The sequence below is a fragment of the Phacochoerus africanus genome, chromosome 2 (genome assembly GCF_016906955.1).
Source record: "Phacochoerus africanus isolate WHEZ1 chromosome 2, ROS_Pafr_v1, whole genome shotgun sequence".
NCBI classification, from domain to species: Eukaryota; Metazoa; Chordata; class Mammalia; order Artiodactyla; family Suidae; genus Phacochoerus; species Phacochoerus africanus.
This window is the reverse complement of record NC_062545.1, coordinates 41000358-41027547: the sequence shown is the minus strand read 5'-3', so window position 1 is coordinate 41027547 and position 27190 is coordinate 41000358. Positions and strand designations below refer to the sequence as shown.

Genomic DNA, 27190 nt, shown 5'->3' with positions numbered 1-27190 from the left:
TGCTGCAGGTGCAGCCCTATTAAAAACAAACAAACAAACAAGCAAGCAATAGAGCTTTTCCTATTATAGAAAATGTTATCCGACAGCACTAATGAGAAGCTACAGGAAACGCCTTAGCAGGTACTCTAACAAACTGCTATAACTGAAGTCCTTACGTAAAGATCTCTTATAAAACAAAGGACAAATCTATGCAGTGTTCCAAGGTTCCCACTGCAGATGTACAAAATCTGATCTTCAATTATGAGCAAAATGGGAACAAATAAATATGGCAACAAATAAATATGGCATCCATTTTCCAAAATGTTTCTTTTCAAAAGTTGGATCAACTTCAATAGTAAATTTCATCATACATTTAGGAAGCCTTTAAGAGAAAAGGAGGTTTAGATGAAATTTCATGCAAGTATGACTCAGGTACAAGAAATAAAATATTTGAACAAGCTTCAGAGATTACTGAAGTCGATAATAAAGTAACCATTTGTAGGCTAAGGATTGATTGTAATTAACTTTCCAAAGAAGACACAGATTTTAAGAGTTAATCTCTAAGAAACATTTGAAATACTTCTACTATGGCCTCTGTAATACCAACAGTGAATTATTTGTATGTCAAACCGTGTGAGGAAAAAAATTCTGTTCTCAAGTTTTTTCCCCCTTGCTCTATTCTAACAAGATCACTCTTTGCTCATATGGTAGCAACAAATTTCCATTTAAAATGAGAATGAGAGAGAGATGTGGAAATAATTTAGTTTCTTGAAAGATTTTTAAATACATATTACGTCTACAAATAACTCTCTACCCTAATATTCAATCCCTCTCCTTTCTCAAGCTCAATTCTCTTGATTCTCAAACACAAAAAAAGTACTATTCTTTTTTCAATTTATATCCTACTACACTCTTCCTAAAATTCACAATTCTAGGAATCTTTTCTTTACCTCGCTCAACATTCTACCCAACCATATAAATTATGTTTATTACTTCAGTTATATTAGCATAACTTTAAATAATTTAATTTCACATTTCTCATGTTTTTCAATTATCTGTTAGACTTGCTGATTTCAATTCCTTTCAGTGCCCTTGCAGTTTCTACTGAGAGCAATAAAAGGAAACTGTAATATGTTTTACAGTGTTACTTTATATTTAGTGTAATTTTTGCAAATACAAAAGCATTACCATTCTGAATGTTTGTTTGCTTGTTTGTTTTGTCTTTTTGCCTTTTCTAGGGCCGCTCCTGCGGCATATGGAGGTTCCCAGGCTAGGGGTCTAATCAGAGCTGTGGCCACCAGCCTACGCCAGAGCCACAGCAATGCCAGATCTGAGCCGCGTCTGTGACCTACACCACAGCTCATGGCAATGCCAGATCCTTAACCCACGGAGCAAGGCCAGGGATCAAACCTGCAACCTCATGGTTCCTAGTCGGATTTGTTAACCACTGAGCCACGATGGGAACTCCATCCATTCTGAGTTTTTTCCATGCAACTTTCAGTCAAAAGCATGGGTAAATTTTATAAAAAGAACTCCCCCTGCAAATACCTGATCTAAATTAAACTATGGTAATACTTAAAAATATTACTTATCCCAAACTAGCTTGTTAGCAGCCCAATTTACTATAAAGTATCAACCATGGAGTTATATATATCCTAATTGTCATCCTGACCGTGTTTTGAGTCTCTACTTTTACTCTTTTTTATGTTTCACAGAATGGTAGTTTAAAAGTCACATAAAAGGAGGACTGCTTCATTATCCAATATTAATTATCACTCGACTTTGCACATTCAAATTATTACATTACATATCTTTTTGTGATATTATTTCTCAACATACGAGCCTAAATACAGACTTACCAGAGATTTATATTTCTTTTCAAGAAGTCTTAGTACTGTAGTTCTGCTATAATATGCATGCTAAAATTAGAAGGGAAAATGATTAGTATTCAAAGCTATACCATTCAAAATCTATTTTTCCTGCATCATTTCTTTCCAACAATATAAATTACAAAATAACTTAAACTATTTTAATCAGTTCAAAGCAGGTTTTGCTATGTATAATGGATTATGAGCATTGCAATTCCAAGAATGCAAACTACATAAAAAACTGGAACATTTACTGATAGATCAGCAGAAAACATTCTATCCCTCAGCTATGTCCAGTTATTACGGTAAGTTATTTTAAAGCCAAAAACACATGTCTGACTGCTAGCCTAAAGAAAGTTTAAGAAAGTGGGGATGAGATACAGCTGAGGGAATCACAGCAATGAAGAGGATACTGTACTGTGTATACATGCAAAAATCTGCCAAGGTTGAAACGCTCTAAAGAGATAGTACCTTAGTCATTGTCTGCCAATATTTTAAAAATAATTCATTAAGATATGCTTTTTATGCACTATACAAAGGGGAAATTTTATGTAAATATTGTTTATGTTCAATATCATTAGACTTCAATGTGGTTTCTTCATTTTACTTTAAAAAACTTAAATAATATTCTGTAAAAATTATCAGAATTCTGGGGAACTGAATTAAATGGGATATGAGTTAATTGATGGTTAATCAAAACCCTATGTGGTTTTAACCCTTGTAGCTTAAAATGCTTTTTTAAAAAACCATTAATCCTTTGTTCAGGTTTAGTAAGAGAAACCTGACCTACAATTAAAATACTGACCATGTTCAGAAAAGAAAGCCTCATAATACATCTCTTAGACCACAGCCAACATACCACAATACTTAGATCAAATTCAGCTGCCACCTGATTTGGTGTTCAATGTTCTATTGTAACATAGGCACATCCAGTTCACTTATGTATTATCTGTGGATGCTTCTGGGCTACAACAGAGAATTGAATAGCTGCAACAGAGATAGGACAGTCCACAAAGACAGAAATATCTACTGCCTGGTCTGCTAAAGTTTGCCAGGTTCTGCCTTAGATGAGTGGAAAAGAATGTAATAAATATTTATTAACACTAGAACACACTTGGGGAGCCAATTTAATAACTTTCTGTTAGTTACTTTTCCTGTGAAGTGCCTCATTCTCTTAAGAATCAAGTGCTGATCAGAAAAATATTAAGTGGAGAAAATATAAACACTTAGAATATGACTTGTTAAAATTTATTGGTTTGTTTTTTAAGCATATTAACTATATAAAACAATCTTAGTAGTTGTGTTACAGAATTAAAGAAATTGACTTTGTGCTTTTATATATTTTGCATATTTTCTACAATAGTGGTATAATTTAATAATCAAAAAAAGGTCAAGCATCAAATGTGAGGAAAAAAGGTTCATGTTAAATTCAGTTTAGTGGGCATTTATCAAACAGATACTATACAGGTCAGGTAAGTGCTAAGCACTAGATAGAACTATGCTTTGGTTAATTGGGCATTATTACACAGTTTAAATAAAAGGCAAAAAAAAAAAGCCTTCTGCAACAAAGAAAGGCTGCAAGGGACAAAGACATAAGAACACAATCCAACACAGCTACCACTACTGTCAGACAGAGACCACTCTTACGCAACAGCAGATGAAGAAGGTAACAGTATAAGGATCTTTTAATATCAGTTTCAGTTCTAAGACAGTGGTGAGCTCCACACAAAGTCACCAGCATTCAGGTATTAAATACGTTTTCCAAATTGCAGGTTCAATAGGTGACAAATGAAGAGATGTTGCAAACATCTAAGCTAGAGAAAAGGGAGCACTGAACCCTTATGTTCTACACATCTGCTTAAAACATGTAAACTAAGACATGATTTTGGATAGGTCATTCAACTTAACAGATTCAAGTAATTACCATTTAAAGTCCTATTCTGGCTCTGTCACTTAACTAGGTAAACAATCTTGAGCAAGTTATCTTTCTACACCTGTTACTGCATCTATAAAAATGAGGTATAATACCACCACCTATCTCACAGATTGTTATAAGAATGAAGTAAGTTAACACATGTAGAAGGATTAGAACTCTTAGGAGAGGTAAACACTCCAATAGTAGCTATTCTTTGAAACAATGTAACAATGCAATGAAAGGTATAAAAACATTCCATATTTCCTCACCATCCACTTTTTGAACCACACAGCCTTGGCATCAACCAACGCAAGAAAATATATTGGATCTAAAATCTTCTGCGAGACAAGATGGCTTTGATCATGTTTAAGTGACAGTAAAGACAAAGTACTCTCCACAATTTCTTCCATATACCTTAAAGTTTGGGAAAGAAGTGATTTTTAGAAAAAGCAAATGATATTAGATAATACTAGTGATGTTTTACATTTATGGAATGATAAAGTGACAAAGTAATCTTTGGAAACAAATTTAATATTTCAGTAAATGTGGAGTTCCTGTCTTGGCTCAGTGGTTAACGAATCCAACTAGGAACCATGAAATTGCAGGTTCAATCCCTGGCCTCGCTCAGTGGGTTAAGGATCCAGCGTTGCTGTGGGCTGTGGTGTAGGTCGCAGACATGGCTCGGATCCCACATTGCTGTCGCTGCAGCGTAGGCAGGTGGCTACAGCTCCAACTGGACCCCTAGCTTGGGAACCTCCATATTCCGCGAGTGCGGCCCTAGAAAAGGCAAAAAGGCAAAAAGGCAAAAAAAAAAAAAAGGCATTTCAATAAATGGCAGAGGTGAGATTCATCTCCAATTTTTTCTCTTCTAAAAACTTATGTATTTTCTACTTTAACACTAGCTGTCCAAATTTAACTCTCCTTTTTAGACACAGTTACTATTAAACCTTATTTAAAAATCTTAAAACTAAAAAAAGAAAAGTTTAAAGACAATTTAAGGAACTTGACCGAGTTAGCAAAAACCAGTAATGAAAGAACCTAAGGGAACCTGCTGCGATAATTTTAATGGTGTTAAATGCTACTTGCATAGAGTCAATCACATAGCTGGCACAAAATATTAAAAGCTAAAATATAAACTAGTAATCCTTCCCCAATCACATAGATCAGTTAAAACTGTCTCTACTCTTTTGGAAGTGAGTGTAGACAGCAACACTCCTAATTCTGCATTGGCATAAATTAGGGGGCTTACTTTTCTGGGTGTCGAATCCAAAAAGATGGAGCCTCTTTCTGATATTCATTCAGAAGACGAACCTATAAAACAGTGTACATTCTCAAAAAGTTAGAATTCCTAAATATAGAATTACTTAGGTGGAAATAAAAGTACATTATAGAAAAAGATAATACCTTTTTAAGTAAGCGGTTCACATTAGAATTAGTTACATCTACGCCAGTTGAAAGAGTAGGAATGTGACTTTCTCTAGAAAGAAAGTATAACTCCAAATATTTAGCTAAAAAGAAAAAGTAAAAACTATTATACCATTCATTTACAGTGCCTTCCTATCCATTTTTAAGTACAACTTTTTAAATGTTTATAAAATCATTTAATACATACCTAAGCTTGTATAAATTTCCTTGGTCATATGTAATGGTGAAAGTGTAAATGTCTGCGCATAGAATTTTAAAATCCGGTCCTATGGAGATAAAACAAGATTTGTATCCAAGATTTCTTCATCTTCTACTTTTGCTAAGAACCTTTTTTCACACAGTGAAGAACTCAGAAAATAAAAGCGAAATAGGCCATGCAAAAACTCAAGTAGAAATGTAACTATAAAAACAGCACCTTCTTGTGGCAGGAAGTAAAACTGACCAAATATACTGCTGTATTTGAATTAAACGAATACAGCAGTATCTTGTTCTGAAATCTGGTAACAGTAGATACAGACACTGGGGGCATGGGGAGAGGTTTACTAAAAGGAAGGAAACAACACAATTTGTTACAAATTTGTCATAATGTAATGGTGTCAAACAAGGAAATAGTAAATGTAAAAAAAAAAAGCCACTCCTTTCCAAATCCAACATTTTTTGGTAATTTTATTTGCTTACATGAATAGTTTAATTAGACTAATAGGGCTTCAATAATTCTGCCTATTCCAAAGAAAACATTATATTTTAAATTTTACATTATTAAAACAATGTAGAAACTATCACAGCAAAAATGAATTAAATAAGAGATGCAGTCAGTACCTGACGCTTGTAGGTACTAAGAAATGACTTCTTGGGAGTTCCCGTCGTGGCTCAGTGGTTAACGAATCCGACCAGGAACCATGAGGTTGCCGGTTTGATCCCTCGCCTTGCTCAGTGGGTTTAGGATCCGGCGTTGCCGTGAGCTGTGGCGTGGGCCGCAGATGTGGCTCCGGGCATAGGCTGGCGGCTACAGCTCTGATTAGACTCCTAGCCTGGGAACCTCCATATGCCACAGGGAGCAGCCCAGAAAAGGCAACCCCCCCCCCAAAAAAAGAAATGACTGACTTTAGGACCACACTTGTGACATATGGAGGTTCCCAGGCTAGGGGTGGAATCAGAGCTACAGCCACTAGCCTACCTCACAGTCACAGGCCTATGCCACATCCACCGCAACTCCAAGCCGTGTCTGTGACCTACACCACAGCTCAGGGCAACGCTGGATCCTTAACCCACTGAGTAAGGCCAGGGATGGAACCTGTATCCTCATGGATCCTAGTTGGGTTCGGTAACCACTGAGCCACAAAAGGAACTCCAATGACCTCTTATTTTAATTATATGAACTTTGATGAGATTAATCCTAATAATGAAATTCAACCTCTCGTTAAATAAAAACATAAAATTCCCTTAAGTGGTCTACTCTGGGGAAAAAAAAATGAATCACCTTGGCTATATCAAATATGAGATTAATATACTTACAAAAATGGTTATTCAAGTGACCAAGATATCTTCTAATAGTTTCCTACTGAACACAGGACATTAAATATTTTGGGAAGTGTGTTTTTATAGTTACAGCAATTGTTAAGTATTTGTCATACTTTGCAAACACTAAAGCTTCACTCATTTACACATTAAGAGTCCTTTAGAATAGAAAATGAAGAAAAAGAAACTCAAGAAGAATCTCAATAAAACAAATTCTAAATGAAGAAAACACCATGCCTCATTTTCTACTCAAATGACTGGTTCTATTATCATTTCCCCTCTATGACACTTGTTCCAATTTTATAGCCTTAGGTATTGACAATGACTCTTGCTCCGTAATTATCTACAATAGCCAAATAAAGGCATTTACATTGACCCAGAACTATCTTTACTATGTTTACAAAGCTTTTGATTTTTAAAGGAAACCTATTAGACCATAATTCTGTAAAAGCGAAATTTACAATTTTATTTCCTGTTAGAATGCCTTTAAATTGTTAAGAAGTAACCCTGAAATACCTTTCCCCTTTGAAGTTATTGAATCTTTGAGAGTTTTCACAGAAGTTTGCATCACCCTCTGGTGTTAGTATCGTTGCACTGCATCCAGGTATTGAGTAATTAGACACCTTTTTCCCCTTATAAAAACAACAAATCATTTGTTTTCAAACCACCTGTTTACCAGTATAATAATATATTCATTGATGGAAGAATAAATTTTTTTATTTATTTTTTTGTCTTTTTTTGCTTTTTTTATTTTTTTTTTATTTTTTGTCTTTTTTTGCTGGAAGAATAATTTTAAAAAGGTATTGAGGTTTTTTCATTAACTTTACTGTCTGTCTCCTCTTCCAGAATATGAGTTCTATGAAGGCAGACTTCTGTCTTGCTCATTGTGTTCCCAGCATCTGAACTAGAATGATGTACACTGCGGGTATTCAATACATATTTGTTGAACAGTTGGAAAATTTATCTCTTGTACTAGTGCCTTAAATTCTGTATTAAAAAATATCAATTTTAAAGCCAATTTATTTTTACTCCAACACTGTCATTTATGAAGAAAAAGATACTAAATAAACCAAATCTGTATAGTTAAATGTAATGCTAGGATACAGTCAGGATTTTTCTTAATCCTATATAACTGCTGCACTTTTTAAATATTATCTCACTTTTCATCATATAAGAAATCTCTTCTGAAATTATATGTGAATCATTCTTTATATAAAATATTTTTACTGACTTAATTTTACATTTTTGAATTTTTCATATTCACTTTATAATCCATCTCCATCTTCTAAACTTTGGCTTTACACTTTTCTAACTTCTCTCTTTAAGTAGTTAAGCAATCTAACACATAAATACATAAGGAAGATACCTGTTAACCCTTTAAATTCTAATCATTTTAGGTATATATATTCATGAATTCTTTGAAAAATACACTTTTTAAATATTTTTCTTAATGCGAAAACAGTAGCAGATACATGTATATCCCTTTATAAGATAAAACAAAATACATAAGGTAACAGTCTACTTCCATTTTGTGTGATACTGACCAAACTTTGAACCTAATTATGAAAAACAGTAAATTAATTCCTTTAAAGAAAACCTGGACATTTCAAAAGTTGAAGCTGAAATTCCATGAATATTTGACCTACTATTAAAGAAAATTATATTCCATTTGCTTCTAGAATGGTAGAAAAACAAGAATTTTTAGTATTTCTAAAAGCATTTCCTTACACTAAAAACAGGATCCGGGTCTGAAAGAAACACCGTCAGTTTCTCACAGAGAGTGGTCCAATTTTCACAGTTTAGTACATCAGATGGCGGAGCTGAACACAATGTTTGCAAGGCTTCATATCTCACCTATAATTTTTAAAAGAATTTTTATTAATACCCAGTGCCAGAATAATAGCAATTGCCCAAATATTTAACAAACATTGAAAGACAGAGTCTGGATGATTGCTTTAAAGAGCTGATCGGGAATCAGATGCTCTTTTATAAAACAATTCTTGAGAACTCCTATTTTAAACTGTTATGCAAAGAAAAAAACAGGTTGTTTTATGTAAAGCAAAAATCAAAACACTAAGTATATTAGGAAGTTCTAGGTCACACATCAAAGAGGAAGAGGAAAAGGAAGGGAGAAGGGATGGTGGAAAAAATCTCCACCATCCGAGCAAGGTATCCTAGGCCCTCTTCCCACAGACCTTCCTTACTTGAACAGGCCCCCCTGAAGCAGTCCCACAGTTTGAGGACTTGAATTTTAAAACACTGACCAGATATGCCCCTGGTGAAGCATTCCCATTTCAGGATACGTGAACAATTCTCACAAAACAATTAATTTGAACTTGTTTTTGCTGCTACACTACATTTCTTAACCTTCTAACCACTGAGGTAAGGAAAAAAAAAAGTTATTTAGCACGGTGATGCAAAACTGAATTTCTGGATTTTCACAAATATCTTATTTCTTAAATCATTTCTCAAAATCCAATCACAGTTCTCTCCAAAGAGTATTACCCAAGAGACAGAAGTGGTAAATAGCTCTACTTCAGTCATAAGTGGAGCAAAGCTTCTCCCCGACTCACTCTCCAGCTACTGATAACACACTGATTCCAACCAGTTCCTCAAAACCTGGTTGTTTCCCAGCTGAAATAACTGAAGCCTAGTGGAAAAAAAAAGATGAGGCGTCGAAGATAAGAGCTAAAACCTTGGGAAACCAGGCCCTCCAAATCAAGAGTGTCAAGTTTTGGGTGAAACAGAACACAAAACTGCTTAAGATTGTCTATATATTCATAAAAAAGAGCTTCTAAATGCAATTTTGTGATAGAGAGTAAGAGGTCTGTAGAGAAAGTTTAAAAATATAAGTAATTTTCTCTCAGTTAATTTTTTAAGACCAATTCTATCCTGGGAATCTCCGTACGCCGTCCTAGAAAAGGCAAAAAGACAATAAAAAAAAAAAAGACCAAATTCTATTAACAACTTAATACTTACAAAAGTAGAATAAAGGTTTCTGAACAAGTATAGATTTCCAAATAATCCATTTAAACTAAAGACGATAATACTGTTATATAACACCAGGTCCCACTACCAATCTGCTGAAACATTTACTAAAAACCTAGGAAATAAATCTGAATATGAAAAGCTGAGAGGAAAAAAACTAGTCTGATTTTATAGAAAAAAAAAATCAATAGGAGTAAATCTTAGCTATTCATTTAGTTTAAAATGAAAAGTTGAAGAAACAATTATTTCAAAAACAAGGCCAAATGGCAAGATACAGCAAGTCTGAAATACTCCAAAAATCCTATCATTTTCTATTTCAAATTAGCTAAGACAGACTTTCAAATAAAACTTCATCAACAATAATTTATATAATCTTTTACAAATAAACAGGCACAATTCAGTAAAATTTCTTCTTTAAAATCACATGTCAAAATTCTTTACATTTTCCAGAAATGAGAGCATTAAATGAAAATCTGTTTTTCTTCAAAGAAATTGCTAAAATATCACATGTAATGAAACAGTGAAGGAAGAGTCTGAGGAGAACTGCTTCTAACTTTATCCCTTGAAAATTGAACCTAGAGATAAAAATTTCCTCTTACAAACCGTGACAGTTCTCAGAGACCTTCTCTGAATATTTCAAGACTGGAAGGTCTATGAGAAGTATCAGTCTAGAATTGCAATATTAAAGGACTACCTTCAAGATAAATAATCCAGCTACTACATCTACTATGTGTGTGTAATATATATAGCAGATTACAACTAAGTGCAAAACCTAAAATCACAGTCATGTTTCTCAATTTCCTTTAAGAATGCAAACTAGTTTTAAAACTGACTGAATTTCCTCCCTCTAGCAGAAAATTAGCAACCCTGAGACTCCAATTTTCCATGACATAAAAGCTAGTAAACACCTAGAAGTGGTTCAAGATTTATAAATATTTTTATATGATCAAATAGAAATTTAAAATTCTTTGATCTGAAAATACATTTAACAAAATTTCTCAACATTTTCATGCCTAATTCTTAAACATTCCAACAAATAATTTCCATTGTCTGAAATTAGTTTCACAAAAAGATATACAGATATAGATATATTTGATTGAGCTTGACAGCTATCCTTTAAACTTACCTCTTTAGGTTGCCCAGGATCTAGCTGGTCTAAAATCAACTGTAGTTTTCCTTGACAAAATTTGTAACTCTGTAACACAATTGACAGACCATTCGGTCATTCACTTTGTAGATTTTTAGAAGTATTGCTACAAACAATTTTTTAAATACAAATTCCAAGCACAAAATGCATTCTAAACAAGAGAAGGGGATGATCTCTTTTGATTTGGCAGCAAACTTACAATTTTTGAATTCTGAGACATTTAAATGAGAACTGAATGTCTCAGTAGGACAGGGTGGCTTCATGTATATGAAGGTTATTATTTGCTGAGCAACTGCAACATACAGGCCTCAAAAGACATAAAGTTAAAAGTATTTTGTACCCAGGAATGTGAGATGTATTAAACAAAGATAAAACAATATAAACAAATAAGAAGGCACCAATGGTACCCTAGACAGAGCTATGACGCTGCTTGAACTTTTTTGCTCCTTTTCTTTCCTGTATTTTCCTTAACCTTTCTCCATGCCTCCTCTTAGGGGAAGAATTCCTGAAGTTAAAACTTTCATCTAGAAAATAATTTATAGTAGACCATAATAATCTGTTTAGGGAAAGGAAAGGAGCTTTTTCTTGCCAAAGCAATTTAAATATGAGTAATACCTAAAATAATCACCTAAAAATAACCAAGTTGCATTATGTAACGTCTCATACTAATTCACAATGACTCTGAAATATGAGAAATATAGAAACTGAGTCACCCAGCTATCAGAACTTAGATTCCCATCCTCACTGGAGACACCTTCACTGCCTATATTCTCCCCAGGTTTTCTCATCTAGTTCTTAAATACTTCATAAAGACCCAAATTTATCGGTCACTTCATCTCCAAAGAACATTATCTTCTCAATATTTCCCCTGAATATCTAATAAGCAAATCCAACTTACCATATTCACAATAGAATCGACTTTTTAAATTCAAAACCTGTTCCTTCTTCAAAACTTCCATCTTGGTAAATGGTACTACCATCCATCCAGATTGTCTTTGGTTAAATTAGGAATTAATCTTGACTCATTTTCTCTCATTTCCTACATCCAGTATCATGACAACCCCCAAGATTCACATATAACTCCAACTACCCCTTACCACTTCCCTGATAAAACCTTCAGCTGGGATACCATCATCAACTCTAGACTACCTAAATTCATCCCAACTTGTCTCCCTGCTTCATCTCATCCTACTCTACCCCATCATCCATCCTCTAGGAATAGAGGAAGATTCTCAAAATTACAAGTAAAATCTCTTTATCTCCCTTTACTTCAACCCCACAAAACTTCCCATTTTAAACAAAATACAAAAATATAACTTAATGATCTCATCCCTGCTTATCTAACTTTCTTTGATACCACTCTTCCCTCTGCTATTCAGGCTTCAGTCATGCTGGCCCTTTCCCCCATCCCTGGAAAATGCCATGCTCAGCTCTAGCCTAAGAAGCTTTATCATTGGCATTCCTCCTGTCCGACAATGCTCTCCCTCTAGGGTGTCCTCTTATCACTGAGGCTTTCATCTTTTTACTATAATAGCCCCAGTACCTGAAATAGTGCTGGTTATAAAGTAAGCACTCTATATATTTTTCTTAAATGTAAGAATGACTCCATGAGTTCTCCTTGGCTCAGAAGGTTAATGATCCAAACTTGTCACTACTATGGCTCTGGTTATAGCTGTGACGTGGATTTGATCCCTGACCCAGGAATTTTCCCACTATGTTACAGTGTCTCAAACAATACAGGGTATATAACTCAACAACAAACCCAAAACAGCTTGATATTTCAGATCGTCCAATATAAGTTTTCCTTAAAAATGCCCTGAAGTTTACTCCTTTATAAAAATATCATTCAACTGCTGAAAAGTCTGTACCATGCCACATTTTAAAATTAGAAGTAGGAGTTCCCATCGTGGCTCAGTGGTTAACGAATCCGACTAGGAACCATGAGGTTGCGGGTTCGATCCCTGGCCTTGCTCAGTGGGTTAAGGATCCGGCGTTGCTGTGAGCTGTGGTGTAGGTCGCAGACGCGGCTGGGATCCCTCATTTCTGTGGCTCTGGTATAGGCTGGCAGCTACAGCTCCGGTTCGACCTCTAGCCTGGGAACCTCCACATGCCGCGGAGCGGCCCAAGAAAAGGCACAAAGACAAAAAATAAATAAAATTAGAAGTACTATATTTTAAATAAGAGCTTTGAGTTCTTGTTATACAATAATTAAAATACTAAAATGTAGAGTGGTGACTACTAATAAAACGTTAAGTACATATGAATGCAGCCTGTCTCACCTAATGGAAAAAGTATACATAGATAACACAGGGCACCATACATAGTATATATAAACATACACATAAAGGAAGGCATACATACTTCTACATACACATATATTACACACATAAATATATATTTATATACACTCATTCTAGTCTACTGCTAGTTAGAAAAGCTCTCTAGCCTGGCCCTTTTGCTTCTTATAAAGTTGATTTCTTCTGGTCCTCCTACTTCCAACCATCATGACTGTTTCCAGATTATTATCTATGTCTAAAATGTCCTTTCCTGTCATCCAATTCATTAAAAAATAAAGATAATTTCAAGAACATCAACTTTAACCAGGCAGAAGACTGAGCCATATTTTAAAACACTAGCCACGTGACCCTAGAATCTTTAATCCTACCCTGTTTTCACATTCACTTCCAAGCATCGTGGTAAGAAATAAATGGGAAAAAATGTAAAATCTTTTGCTTTATCACTCTCAAAATTAAAAAAATTTAAGTAGTCTCAAATTTACTTCAGTCAAGAAATTTTCTATGAGAAAATATAAACCTGACTCTACCTAATAGCCTCTTCAAGATCAATCTATAGTATAATTCACTGATTTCCATTCAGCTTCTTTTCTAATACAGGAGTCACGTTCTACAACAGTCCTGATAAATCAAGAGTCAGGCTTTGTTTGAACACTCCCAACTACAGGGAGCTCATGTTTGGTGAAACAACCAGTATCATGTCAAGTAGTAGTCAGAAAAGGTAATACTTAGATCTTAGAATTAATTTGCTTAAATGTTGCCCATGACAAAAACTTCATTTTCTAATCACCTTTTAATCAATAGCCCAGGCAAGCAACCCTTACTCTGAAACTATTGTTGCTTTTTATTTCACAAAAATGATCAAGGCTAATCAACACGGTGATCCCGCAACTTCCCTCCTCTTACCAATGATATTTCTCCATAATAAAGAGTTAACCGTCAATTCCAAATCTTAGTCCTCAACTTCTTTGACTTCCCTCTAGCTTTCATTATGGCTAATTAACTATCATTCTTGTCTTGAAATTCATCCCTCTTTAATCTCCTCTCCAATATGGTTTGGTACCTTTTCTAAATCACTCTTCCATTTCTACTTGACCTCTGAAATGCATTACCCAAAGCCTTGCTTACTTAGATGGCTTAACCAGCAACATCTCTGCACAGATGACTCACACTGTTATCCCCAATCTCTCTACCAAGTGCATCCTGCGTGTTCAACCACCTGTTACATCAGTGGGATACCTTACTGGTGTCTCAAATTCAGTACGTATATTTTTTAAAAAAGAAGAGACTCTACCACATTATTCTCCACATCTAATTCCTCCTCGATTCCAGGCTTGGTTCATAACATCATAGTCTTCCAGCTACCTCTACTTAAAAAACCTTAGCCGGACCTTTGACTTCTACCTCTATTTTGCACTGCTCCTTCCAAAACACTTCAAAAGTCAAATTGAATGATTCTACCTCTGCAATAACTTCATATAAGTCTCTATTTATTCCTCCAAAACCTCCTCACTTCGGGCCCTCATTCCTAGTTACTTAACTACCATGACAGCTTTCTAACTTATCTCCTTACATCCACTTTCTCCCACTCCTATGCCCTTCTGCACCCAGATTTACTGTCACACACTGACACACACTTTTCTGTTAAAAAACCTAAAGTGATTTCTCTTAAATTATAAAGCACAATTCAATTTAGCTTTTGAATGCATTCATTTACCCCTCAAATATTTGCTTGGCATCTACTATGTGTCAGACACCTACTATGCAATCAGGCACTATGATTTTATAGCTGCAAACAGTAATGATTAAGGTATAATCCTTAACCTTACTCTATAATCTGCCTTTAATCTACCCTTCCAGTTTATTTCCTACAAACTCTGTCCTAAATCTTCACATAACTACCTACAGGTTCCCAGACATGCCATAGTCTTTATTGATTCAGAATTTTTTTTCTTTGCCTTGTTTTAAATACTTTCTTCTATAGCTCTTTGATATTCTTAGTTATAAGAACACTTCTTCTTTGGGATTCCCATGACACACTTGGGAACTACTACCTTGTAACTTGGTTATTTATGGACATAGCCTATTATCTTAACTAAGTTTCTTGAAAAAATAATGCATATCTGATTTGCAATTTTGTAGTGCCTGGCACAAAATACTGTACATTCAATACGTATCTGTTGGATGAATATATATCCAAAGAGTTGAAGTCTTTGGAGTTCTCTTGTAGCACAATGGGTTAAGGATCCAGCATTGTCGCAGTGGTTATCTGAGTGGAAAAGCCTCATTAATTTACTTACTGCACTCTAAAATTCCTTTGCCTTCTTAAACACAGTACAAATTATAGCCAATGCAATAACTTATTACACTAGAAATCAGGATGAGCGTAATACCTACCTTAAAAGTTACCTGTTTTTTAGTATCTCTTTGTGTTATTGTGTGGAAGTGGATAGGAACATTTCCATAGTAACTATAATAATATACTTAACGAGGGCATACAGATAATGTGTTCCACTGAATACCGGTTTGTGGGAAATATTTAGAACAGCTGAAAACTCTTAATTAAAAATTCCTAAGTGGGAGTTCCCATTGTGGCTCAGTGGTAACAACCCAACTGGTATCCATGAGGACATGGGTTTGATCCCTGGCTCTCCTCAGTGGGTTAAGGATACAACATTGCCACAAGCTGTGGTGTAGGTCACAGACACAGCTAGGATCTCGTGTTGCTGTGGCAGTGACACAGGCCGGCAGCTGCAGCTCCAATTCAACCCCTCACCTTGGAACTTCCATATGCCATGGTTACAGCCCTTAAAAAAAAAAATTTCCTGAGGGGAGCAGTGTCTGCCAACTTGATTTGCTAAGCAACACAAAATAGATCTGTTCTTCAAAATAGAACAATATAGGTAAGGAATCCCAAAGGAAAAGCTTTAAAAACATATTTACATGTATGAAGGTATAAATCAAATAAATATTTTCTGAACAAACTCTTAAGGGGGAAAACAGCCAAGAAGTAGAACAGGCTAATAATATAAGATGGATTTGGTCCTACTGTATGAGCATATGGATCCTAATTAAAGGACTTTAGATGCTAAAATAAGACCTGTATAGATTTCTATCAGATGCAATATATAACTGAGACTATGAACATAAGATGATTTCTATAACTTTCATTGTTTTACAGAGATATACTCAGTTCATTACAACATATATTGAAGCATATTCACATTCATCAATAACTACACTTTAAGTTCAAAAATCATACCACCCTCAAAATTAATTACCCTAGAAATCTCTCTTAAATGTTTTGGTTTATAAACTGTGTAAGCCATTGAAAAACAACTAGTCAAATCACTGAAATACAACAACATTACTGCTGTTCAAACAAATGGTTAAGGGAAATAAAATATATATTGAACCTAACGATATTATAGGCTTTAATATGTCTAACTGCACAATGATTTTTTTCCTATTCTTACAAAAGAAAGACCCGCCACCCAGTGATGATGGCAATAACAGCAAACACTTACATAAGAGCTTAGTATATGACAGGTTCAAAATGCTTTATATTAAACCTGCAAAGCAACCTTATAAAGGCAAGTCCTTATATCTCCTCCATGACAGCTAAGAAAACTGAGGCACTGAGATAGGTTACGAAGCCAAATCCCACAGCTCATCAGTGGCAGAGTCAGACCTTGACATAGTTCCAAGATTCAGAATGAATCTGCTCCATGTAGAATAGCTTTTTTAAAATTGTAGTGTATCTAAAACCTCTTAGAATTATGTGACCAGCCTTCATTAATAAGCCTTAAATACAGAACAAAGTTAATAATTCAAAACAAAAACAAGGTTTTAAAAACATTTTAAAATGATAAAGTTCTTAATTGCCTAGATATTTAAATTATGTTTTAACAAGAAAAGTTAGCAGTTTTCTTTAAAAGTGCTACAATTGACAAATAACAAAATTAAAGCTTAAAAAGTATAAAAAAACTAGAATTCATAAAGATATTAGCATTGTTAATCAAATAAATTGGTTTTTCTGGTGTCAAATTGTCTCAAGACAATACTATTAAACAAGCAAGCAAAAAAGCTCACACCTGAACCTATTCAATTCTTCTCCCAAACAATCTACTTGCTTCAGGGTTAACTCTAGGCAGCTGCACTGTCAATACTAAGTGTTCTTTTTTTTTTCCTACTTCCAGCTTCCTTTCCCTTCTACATTTTTAGGATTTTAGGTCCCTCTTTTTCTGTTTGTAAAACAAACAGTAATAATCAAAAGTCTCATCAATTTAGAGTAGCTAGAGATGAAGGAACTTTTGAAGAGTACTTTGGGCTACGGCTATCCTACTGTTCTGGCTGATACTGCTGAACAAGAGATGGGAATCTTGTAATTCCTCAGCAGTGGTATGACATCCTCAAAAGCAGAATTTCTTACCAAAAAGAACACTATAAAATACAACTGAAGCGTCTAAGAGAGGCCAGAAATGAGGTGGAATTCAAGATATTCTGATTAAGATCTGAGAAGTGAGGGCAAAATGTAAATCAGAGTGGTTGAAAGCATAGCACACACTCAGACACGCGAAGGGCCATCCACCCCATGAAAGAAAAAAGCTATCAACCTTTCAATCCTGGCACACGGGGGAAGGAGAGCCTGGCATCCTACCACCATTTCCTCCGCCTCCAGTCTCGGTACCTTTCACAGAGCTTCCAACAGCGCTGTGTCAGGACAGAGTATCTGGAGGCTCACAATCTCTGTGATCTGTAGGAGCCACTGTGAGAGGAGAGTCCAGGGAAGAACTTCCCATTTTCAGTGGAAAACAAGTGGTGGTCACTAGTTATAACTTTGTACTTTGCATTTGAATTTGCTGCACCTTTCTTTATAGTAAGACACCAACTGCTTAAAAAATAATTAGGTAGGATAGGATAAGAACTCTTACCCGGGTGATTTAAAACAGGCCATTTATGGTACCAAAAAACAGGAGGTCTGCGATCAAACATTGAAGACACATGCAGATACCAGAGGAATGCTCTTTGGAGCATCTCCCTATAAACTTTTTCCCATGCAAATAAGACATCCTCGTGCAAAACCAACCAGAGGATCCAAACGCACCCCCTTATGCATGGTGCAGGGGGACTGGACTGGGAAATTAGCAGGCATGGGGCAAAAAAAAAAAAAAAATAGGCATCCCCAAAACAGGTCCATGATATAGGAATATAAGGAGAGACCCAGTTGCAGCCAGGGCCAGTCCCTACCCAGGACGGCCCACTCTCTCTGGGGGCTTAAATAAAACTTGCTGCACACTGCTACCTGACTCTTGATTGTGACCTCCGAGCCCAGGTCAGAGCTGTTACACTGAGGTGTCGGATGGAGGGGATATTCCCTTAGAACTGCTCCCACCCTGAGCAGATGGCTCCTGCCTGGAAAGACTGCCTGCCTCCATCCCAGCTCTGCTGCAGCACCTCCCAGCCGGAACAAACACCTCCCGCCAGACCACTAGCCGCCATCCTTGCACAATGAAGCCCTCTGACTCTAACCCAGTGCTTCTCCTGCACTTCTTGGCCTGCACCTCCAAATCCTTGTTGTGTGTAGGCAAAGACTGAGGGAGACATAGGGCAGAGCAGACGAACCTGACAAATCCATGAGACAGATATGAAGAGAAACATTTTAAGAGGAGCAATCTCTTTGAAAAAAGGATCAAACTCTTGAACTCAACAAGCTAGATGTTTGTAAATAAAACTATGGCATAAATTTTTTAATGCCTATTCTCTGAAGTATGGAACATGATATATTAAAAAAAAGTAGTAATAAAAGCTACTCAAGAAAACTCTTACTGGAAGAATTCAAAGCCTAGTAGCAAGATGGAGTTCAAGTTGTCCCCAAGAGGCAATTCAAACACAAAGTCGAACGAACAGTAGCTTCTTTTCCAGGACATATAAAACAAACAAACAAAAAAGACAAACCTTGCCTTCAGTTGAACAAGAACAGTGGCACTATAATAGTTTCTTCATTGCTGCTGTAACAAGTTAGCATAAGCTTAGTGACTTGACACAAATTTATCTTACAGTTCTATACATCAGAAGTCTAAAATACATGGGAAGAGCTCTGTTTCTTCTGGCTCCCGGGGAGAGTCCATTTCCTTGCCTTTTCCAGTTTCTAGGAACTGCGCACATTCCTTAGCTCAAGAGTAGGCTCCCACCTTCAAAGCCAACAACCACATTACTCAGACCTCTACCTCAGCCTGCAAAACACCTTCCTTGCCTCTGACCCACCTAAGTCCCTCTTATACGAATGCTTGTGATTACATTTCGCTCACCTGAGTATTCCAGAATAATCTCCCCAACTGAAGATCCTTAATTTAATCACATTAACAAAGTCCCATGGGGCATGGAGGCTAACAGGCTCACAGGTTCTGGGGATTAAGACATGGCTATCTTTGAAAGGGCTGTTATTCTGCCTACCATAGGTACCCAAAGATGGCCTTCAAAGGAAGGTTGTCATGAAAGCAAAGGAATAGTAATGCCTTAACTAGGTTAATGCACACAAGACCAGCAGGTGATTGTGATTCTAAACTCTCCACACAAAGTGTACATCTTGGGGTTCCCTTGGAACATAATAAAATGGTCTGCAACTACAAAAAGCATAATGCTTGTGCTATACTACAACTGAATACTGTCAGGGAAGAGGAAGACATAAACGTGTAAGTGGAAAGGATATTAATTTTGAGAGCTTAATGCATATTAGATATAATCTTCTAACAGTCGAAAATGACCCAGAGAAGCTCCATTTGAAATCAGATAGAACCATAGCTGCAAAATTTTCTATTTGAGCACATCTTTGGCCTCCATTTCAGCATATTCTTTCAGAGATAGCAACAATAATGAAAGGTAACATGTACAGAGCAGCTGTTACTATTCTAAGGACTTGATACACATTAACTCAGTTAATGGAAACAGCACAATGAAGCAACTGGTATATCATTCCCATTTAAAAGTGAAAAACACTGGGAGTTCCCTTCATGGCTCAGCAGTTAATGAACCCAACTAGGATCCATGAGGATTTGGGTTCCATCCCTGGCCTCGATCAGTGAGTTAAGGATCTGACATTGCCATGAGCTGTGGTGTAGGTCGCAAATGTGGCTCAGATCCTGTGTTGCTGTGGCTGTAGTGTAGGCCAGCAGCTGTAGCTCCAATCAGACCCCTAGACTGGGAACTCCATATGCCAGGGGTACAGCTCTAAAAAGCAAAAATAAAATAAAATAAAATGAAAAACGGGGATATTAGCACATTTGTCTAAAGTTACATAGCTAGTAAGTGGCAGAATCAAGATCTGACGCCAAAACAAGTCTCCAAGTAGTGTAGCATGAAACAAGAAGAGACTAGAGACAGACCAGGCTTAAATTCAAGATTTAGCCATAAATAGTAACAGAAGTTTAGGCAAATAGATTACCTATTATTACAAGCCTCACGTTTTTTCTGTAAAGTAGGCTAATAACACCCATAGAGAATATAAAACCAAGCAGAGGGACCAGTATATGGCAAAAAATCTCAATAAAAGAGAATTAATATTATTATTTCTATCTTTCCAGTATTACTTGGCAAAGATTTTTTTCCAGGTTTAGTCACAGGAAGAAATCCTTTCAGTGAATGCTCTGCTCACAACTATAGTAAAAATCAATCTCTCAACTTTATTCTTTAATATCTTCAAACTTACACAATGTACCTCCAATGTAATGCATCAGAAATCCATATACAATCGGGATGCAATGTTTAAAATTACAATTAAAGTCTATTCTATTCACAAAACACAAGTGTTTTACTAATATCAAAAAGCAGCATGAAAATTGTTTACCAAATGTTATTCATAGAACAATTCATTTTTTTAAGCCCAATGCAAGTAACATCAATATTGAAGTCATTATTAATAACATCAATATTTAATGGAATGAATGACTGATATATTTTCAGAGACTCAATTCTGAACATACTCATTCAGCCTCTCTTTGGTCAGTTACATGCAAGAGTCTTTTTTCACCAAACAAAAGCACACCCTAACATCTCTGAGAACTCGGCCACATTGAAAGAGCTTTCAGGATAGTTCTAGCATTCATGTGCCTTTTTTCAAAGGTCCAGAGATCCATGGTGGTAGGCATAGTTCACTTTCAACTCAATTAGTCCCTTCTGACACAAGGTCATATTCATAAGGCAGGCACTTGAAAATGGAGATATCCCCTGTGGATATCCCAAAAGAAGCCATATAAACTTAAACCATGATCCTTCTCAAGAATCAAAAAAAATTAAAAACGAAAATATCTTCTGAAAATAGGATCCCATTTCTATCAAACCTTAGAATTTCTTTAAAACTATGATTTTTTTTTCTTTTTTGCCCTTTCTAGGGCCACTCCCATGGCATACGGAAGTTCCCAGGCTAGGGGTCTAGTCGCCCACCTATGCCACAGCATCACGGGATCCGAGCCTCGTCTGTGACCTACACCACAGCTCACCGCAACGCTGGATTCTTAGCCCACTGAGCGAGGCCAGGGATCAAACCCGAAACCTCATCGTTCCTAGTCGGATTTGTTAACCACTGAGCCACGACGAGAACTCCCAAAACTCGATGATTTTTGTTTATTTATTTTTTGTCTTTCTTTTTAGGGCCGCACCTGCGGCATATGGACGTTCGGGGTCTAATCGGAGCTGTAGCAGCCGGCCTACGCCAGAGCCAAGCCACATCTGCAGCCAACACCACAGCTCATGGCAACGCCGGATCCTCAACCCACTGAGTGAGGCCAAGGATCGAACCCTCAACCTCATGGTTCCTAGTCAGATTCATTTCCGATGCACCATGATGGGAACTCCTTTATTTATTTATTTACTTATTTATTTATTTTGTCTTGAAACTCTATGATTTTTTGAAACTTAGCATTTGAAATTAGCACTCCTTAACTGCCAGCTACTCAATCAACCCTATTTAGAGCTGAATACTAATACTTTTTGTTTTTCTCTTTACCATAGCCAAATAACAAAGACTCCAACAACCTAGAGAGAGAAAATGTAAAACCTCAAATCTTTTGACATCAAAAGAAAAAAAGTTTAACATTTTAAAACAAACAATTCACAGCATGTTTCATGTCCATAAGATAAATAAGGAAAATGTTTCATCTCCATATCTCATCTATAATGTAGTTAAAATTTGATTAATAAGGATCAACTGCGAATAAGATCATTTAAAATAAAGCTTAAGTGCATTTATTTTTTAATCTAAAATCTACTAGCTTATTTCCTTACCTCATTAATAAATGCTCAGATATAATATAATAATTCACTGAACATATAATGCTAGAAGATTTTATTTCATGGACTAAATCTTTAATATTAGATTATGTTACTGTTTATTTTTCTTCTGAATTTTAAAACTAGAAAGCAGGAAAAAGTCTGGCTAATAAAGTACTGAAGCTAGTAATTATTAAACACCATTTAAAGACATAAATGCAAAACTAAACAACACACCTGATTGAATGACGAATCACTATCAGAGCAATTGTCTGTGCAGTAACTACTGCTTTTCTCCTTTTGGATTTTTCTGCGCCTCTCTTGACTTCGTATTTCATCTTCTTCAAACTTGTTAATCATAGATTCCACCACTATCATCATGATGTTCTTCAGGGAATGCATCATTTCTTTGTATCTTTAAATTCAAAGCAATCTTAGTAAAAGACTATTAGCACAAATTAAAACATTCAACTAAATTAAACCACATAATTTTTTTTCTGTAGAACACAATCTAAAGAGAAAAGTCACTTCTTCTTAAATGGCACAACAGAATTCACGTAACAGGAAAAAAAATTACAAAGGGAATCTAAGATGTGCTATTTCCCAAGTTCTTCCACCTGGTTATATGAACCAAAGGTAAAATTAACAGAATCTAAGGCAAGATGTCCTTAAGGCATGGATTCCAGCAACTGGCAACCAACTCAACTGTTAATATTAAACTTACCAAAACCCAGCCTATTTCATACATTACTTTTACTCCTTTTTAGTTCTCTCTCTCAAGTGCATAATTAAAGGATGTTAGCCATAATCATACTTGTGTAGTCCATAATCTGGAAATATCCCTAATTTCCAGAAGGCAACCATTGTTGTGATCATAAATTTGTTTTGTGTATTTAGAATTTTAAATAAATGGATCATACAATATGAAACAATAAATAAAGTTCTCTCTCTCTATCCTCCCTTTCTCTATTTTCTTTCCTTCCCTTCTCCCCTATCATTTATATCTATAGGCATCCATCATCACAACTGACCCCTAAATAAGAGTTAAACTATCAGTGGGGGTCCTTTCAAACAGAGGCTAGAGAGCCCACTGCAAGAGATGTTAGGAAAAGGATTCCTGAAATTAGAAGTTTGAACTGGATAACTTCTAAGATCCCTTTCAGTGCTACAGGTTTAAAGATATTAAAAAAAAAAACATAATAAATTTCTCAATTTATTAAATGTAAACTCTCAAGCATCCATACTAATATTAGACTGAGTACAAACAGAATTTTTGGGCTTTATGGAAACATAAAAATACTCTAGTCTACCCTTTATTTTACAAATAAGGAACATGAAATATAGACTATTTGAAATTTCTACAGTTAAACAAAAGGCATAAAGATTTAAAGAAACACAGTGAATACTAAATTTGGAATCAGAAAACCTGGAATCGAATACTGACTACTTTACCTACCAGCTCTGTCATCATAAATAAGCTCCATTTTCCCCAACTATATCTGAAATAAAAAGAATACAATCTAGGAGCACTCTTCTATTTATTTAAATGAGATGCTGCCCAGTTCATGAATCACTGAATAAAGCCACTGACATCTAAAAATTAAAAAAAAAAAAAATACAATCTAGTTAACCAAGTTCACATGGCTATGGCAAGAAATGAGAATACTACCTGAAAGTTCTTTGTAAATATAAAGCATGATAGATATGTTTATTGTTTACCACTATAATTCAAATACATTAGAAAATAAGCATTGAAATTTCCCTTTCTGTATATTTCTGGTTAATGGGTCATTTTTACTACATAAATCAAAGAAAGGGTAGGTAAGGCACTCTCTCTCATAGAAGTAATACAAGCTTGCTGGGGGATTTGGGTGGAAATACTAGGCTGATATTTTAAAGTTTAAATGAATTTGGGGTTTTTTTTTTTTTTAATTTTACTGGAGTATAGTTGACTTACAAATTGTGTTAATTTCAGGCATACAGCAAAGTAAATCAGTTATACATAGATCCATTCCTTTTCATTCAGATTCATTTCCCATATAAGTTATCACATGGAACTGAGTAAATTTCCCTGTGCTATACAGTAGGTTCCCATTACCTGTCCATATTCCACATATGGTAGCGTGTATATATCAATCCCAACCCCATAATCTATCCCCCTGCCACAACCATCTTTCTCCTTTGGTAAACATAAATCTGTTTTGAAATCTTTGAGTCTGTTTCTGTTCTGTAACTTCTACTGTATTTTTTCTATTAAATTCCACATATTAGTGATATTACATGATGGTCATCTTTCACTAACTTCACTTAATATGATAATTTCTAGGTCCACCTATGTTGCTACATATGACATCATTTCATGCTTTTTTATGGCTAATATTCCCATATGCATTTGTACCACATCTTCTTTATCCAATCCTCTGTTGATGGACATTTTGGTTGCTTCCACATCTTGGCTATTGTAAATATTGCAGTGAACACTGGGGTGCATGTATTTTTGACTTATGGTTTACTCTGGATAGTGGAAACTGTTTTCCATGGTGATTATACCAGCTTACATTCCCACCAACAGTGTAGGAGGGCCCTTTTCTCCACACCCTCTCCAGTATTTATTATTTGTAGACTTTTTGATGATGGCCATTTTGACTGGTGTGAGGTGATACCTCATGGTACTTTTGATTTGTGTTTCTCTGATAATTAGTGATGAACATCTTTTCATGCACCTTTTGGCCATCTGTTGTCTTCTTTGGAGAAATGTCTGTTTAGATCTTCTGATCATTTTTTAATTGGGTCTTTTTTTTTTTTTTTTTTAAGGGCCGGACCCACAGAATATGGAGGTTTCCAGGCTAGGAGTCCAGCAACAATGCCAGATCCTTAACCCACTAAGCAAGGGCAGGGATCAAACCTGTGTCCTCATTGATATTAGTCAGATTCATTTCCACTGAGCCACGACAGGAACTCAAAAGCTTTTCAGCTTAATTTGGTGCCATTTGTTTATTTTTGTAGGCATTTTAAAATATATTTTAATGTATGTATTATACAAATTATATAGTAGTAAATATACATAATTTCTATATGTAATTTAAAATATATAACCATATTGTTTAATATATAATTTATGTATTATATAACCACAAATAAATTTAATATAATACATATAGCTATAATGTACATATTTTAAAGTCCCAGAAATTATGAGAAAAACCTAAAAATACTAAAATGGGAAGAGGTTAGGAACAACACAGAGGGTAAACACATACAGAAAAGAACTGCTATAGAGAAAGAGTCCAGGGAAAATGCAAGTGGAAAGCAAAGGGATAGAGGAAGAAGGAATCCTAAGATACTCATTAGACTAACTGGTGAAGTACATACAGGAATCAAAGTGAGGAGGCACCAGTTTCCTCCTCTACACATTCTGAACAGCAAGAAACAGGGATGTACAATGAGGCCCTGGCAGCAATCACCAGCTGCCCAGCAGAGACCTCCACTTCCACAGTAATTGGATCGTAGCTAGGAATGGAGCTAAACTACACTCTCCAGATTCATTCCAGTTAAGAATAGCCGTATGAACAACATAAACTCCCGTCTCCTTAAAACTTACAATATAGTATTTAATAAAGGAATATAAAAGTACATTTCAATGAGTTTCAGGATAAGAGTAAGGGTAATTAAAACCCATAGAAGATCTTTTAAGTTTCATATTACACATATTTCCTCCAGAAAACATTATTTTTTGAAAACAACAAACATGAATTTTTCTGCCAAAAAAAAAAAATCAGCAAACTAACCAAAGGAAGACAGAATAATTTTTAAATAATAAAAAAATTAAATAATAAAAAAAAGCTAGAGAACCTCAATACCAAGAGTTAAATAAACTAGACTCAAAAGTGACAACTGCAGTTTTGAAAAAGCCAAAGATAGAATATGGACACCATTGAGAAGATTCCTTCATACTCGAAGAAGTTAAAATAACAAAAGTTCTATGAGATAATTAAAAAAAAATCAATTATCAATGAAAATACACATTGTGAGAACTTTCACTTATATATATGAGTATATATGATAGATCCTACAAATGAATTCTTCCACTTACAAAACTTATTTCAAAAACAAATATCAAATGTTTAATTAGGGAAGTAATCTGTAATTATTACAGCAAAAATGTTTTTAATAGATGTACTGTTGCCACATTAACCCTAAATAATTTCTAAAGAATCATCAAAAAAAAAATATATATATGCTTCTTACAACTTAAAATCTCTCATCCATGATTAACAAAGCAGAAGACAAATATTCATTAAGACATTTAAAATCTTTGTGAGGTAATTATTATTGTATTAATTTTTACACATGAATGAACTAAAACACAAGAAAATTAAATGGCTTACCCAGAAATAAAAAGTAATTTCCTAATAATCCCATGTAAAACTTTGCTCTTAGCATTAAAATGTTTTCATTTTCTGACTAATAAAGTGTTTTAGTCCTCTTAGAGTAATTTTAATGATACTGCCAGAAACAGACTACTAGGAATTATAATAGTCTCCCCTTATCTGCGGTTTCACTTTCCAGTTTCAGTTACCCACAGTCAACCAAGGTCTGAAAATATTACATGGAAAATTCCAGAAATAAACAATTCATAAATTTTAAATTGTGTGCTGTTCTCAGTAAGTGATGAAATCTTGAGCCATCCAGCTCAGTCCTGCCCAGCATGTGAATCATCCCTTTATTCAGTGTATCCGGCTGGTTAGTGATTAGTAGCCATCTGGCTTATCAGACCTACTGCCAGGGC

At 35.3% G+C, this 27190-nt stretch overlaps 1 protein-coding gene across 1 annotated transcript in view; it reads right to left on the bottom strand.

Moving 5' to 3' along the window:
• The window catches only part of TBC1D32 (TBC1 domain family member 32), a 213479-nt gene that overhangs the window by 165257 nt on the left and 21032 nt on the right, over positions 1 to 27190 (bottom strand). Inside the window, exons 4-11 of the mRNA XM_047759558.1 lie at positions 22639 to 22816; positions 10820 to 10888; positions 8434 to 8559; positions 5375 to 5453; positions 5167 to 5270; positions 5012 to 5073; positions 4032 to 4176; positions 1839 to 1898 (exon numbers count right to left, since the gene is read on the bottom strand). Coding sequence (XP_047615514.1) covers positions 1839 to 1898; positions 4032 to 4176; positions 5012 to 5073; positions 5167 to 5270; positions 5375 to 5453; positions 8434 to 8559; positions 10820 to 10888; positions 22639 to 22816 — 823 coding nt within the window. The remainder of the gene's footprint in view (positions 1 to 1838; positions 1899 to 4031; positions 4177 to 5011; positions 5074 to 5166; positions 5271 to 5374; positions 5454 to 8433; positions 8560 to 10819; positions 10889 to 22638; positions 22817 to 27190) is intronic.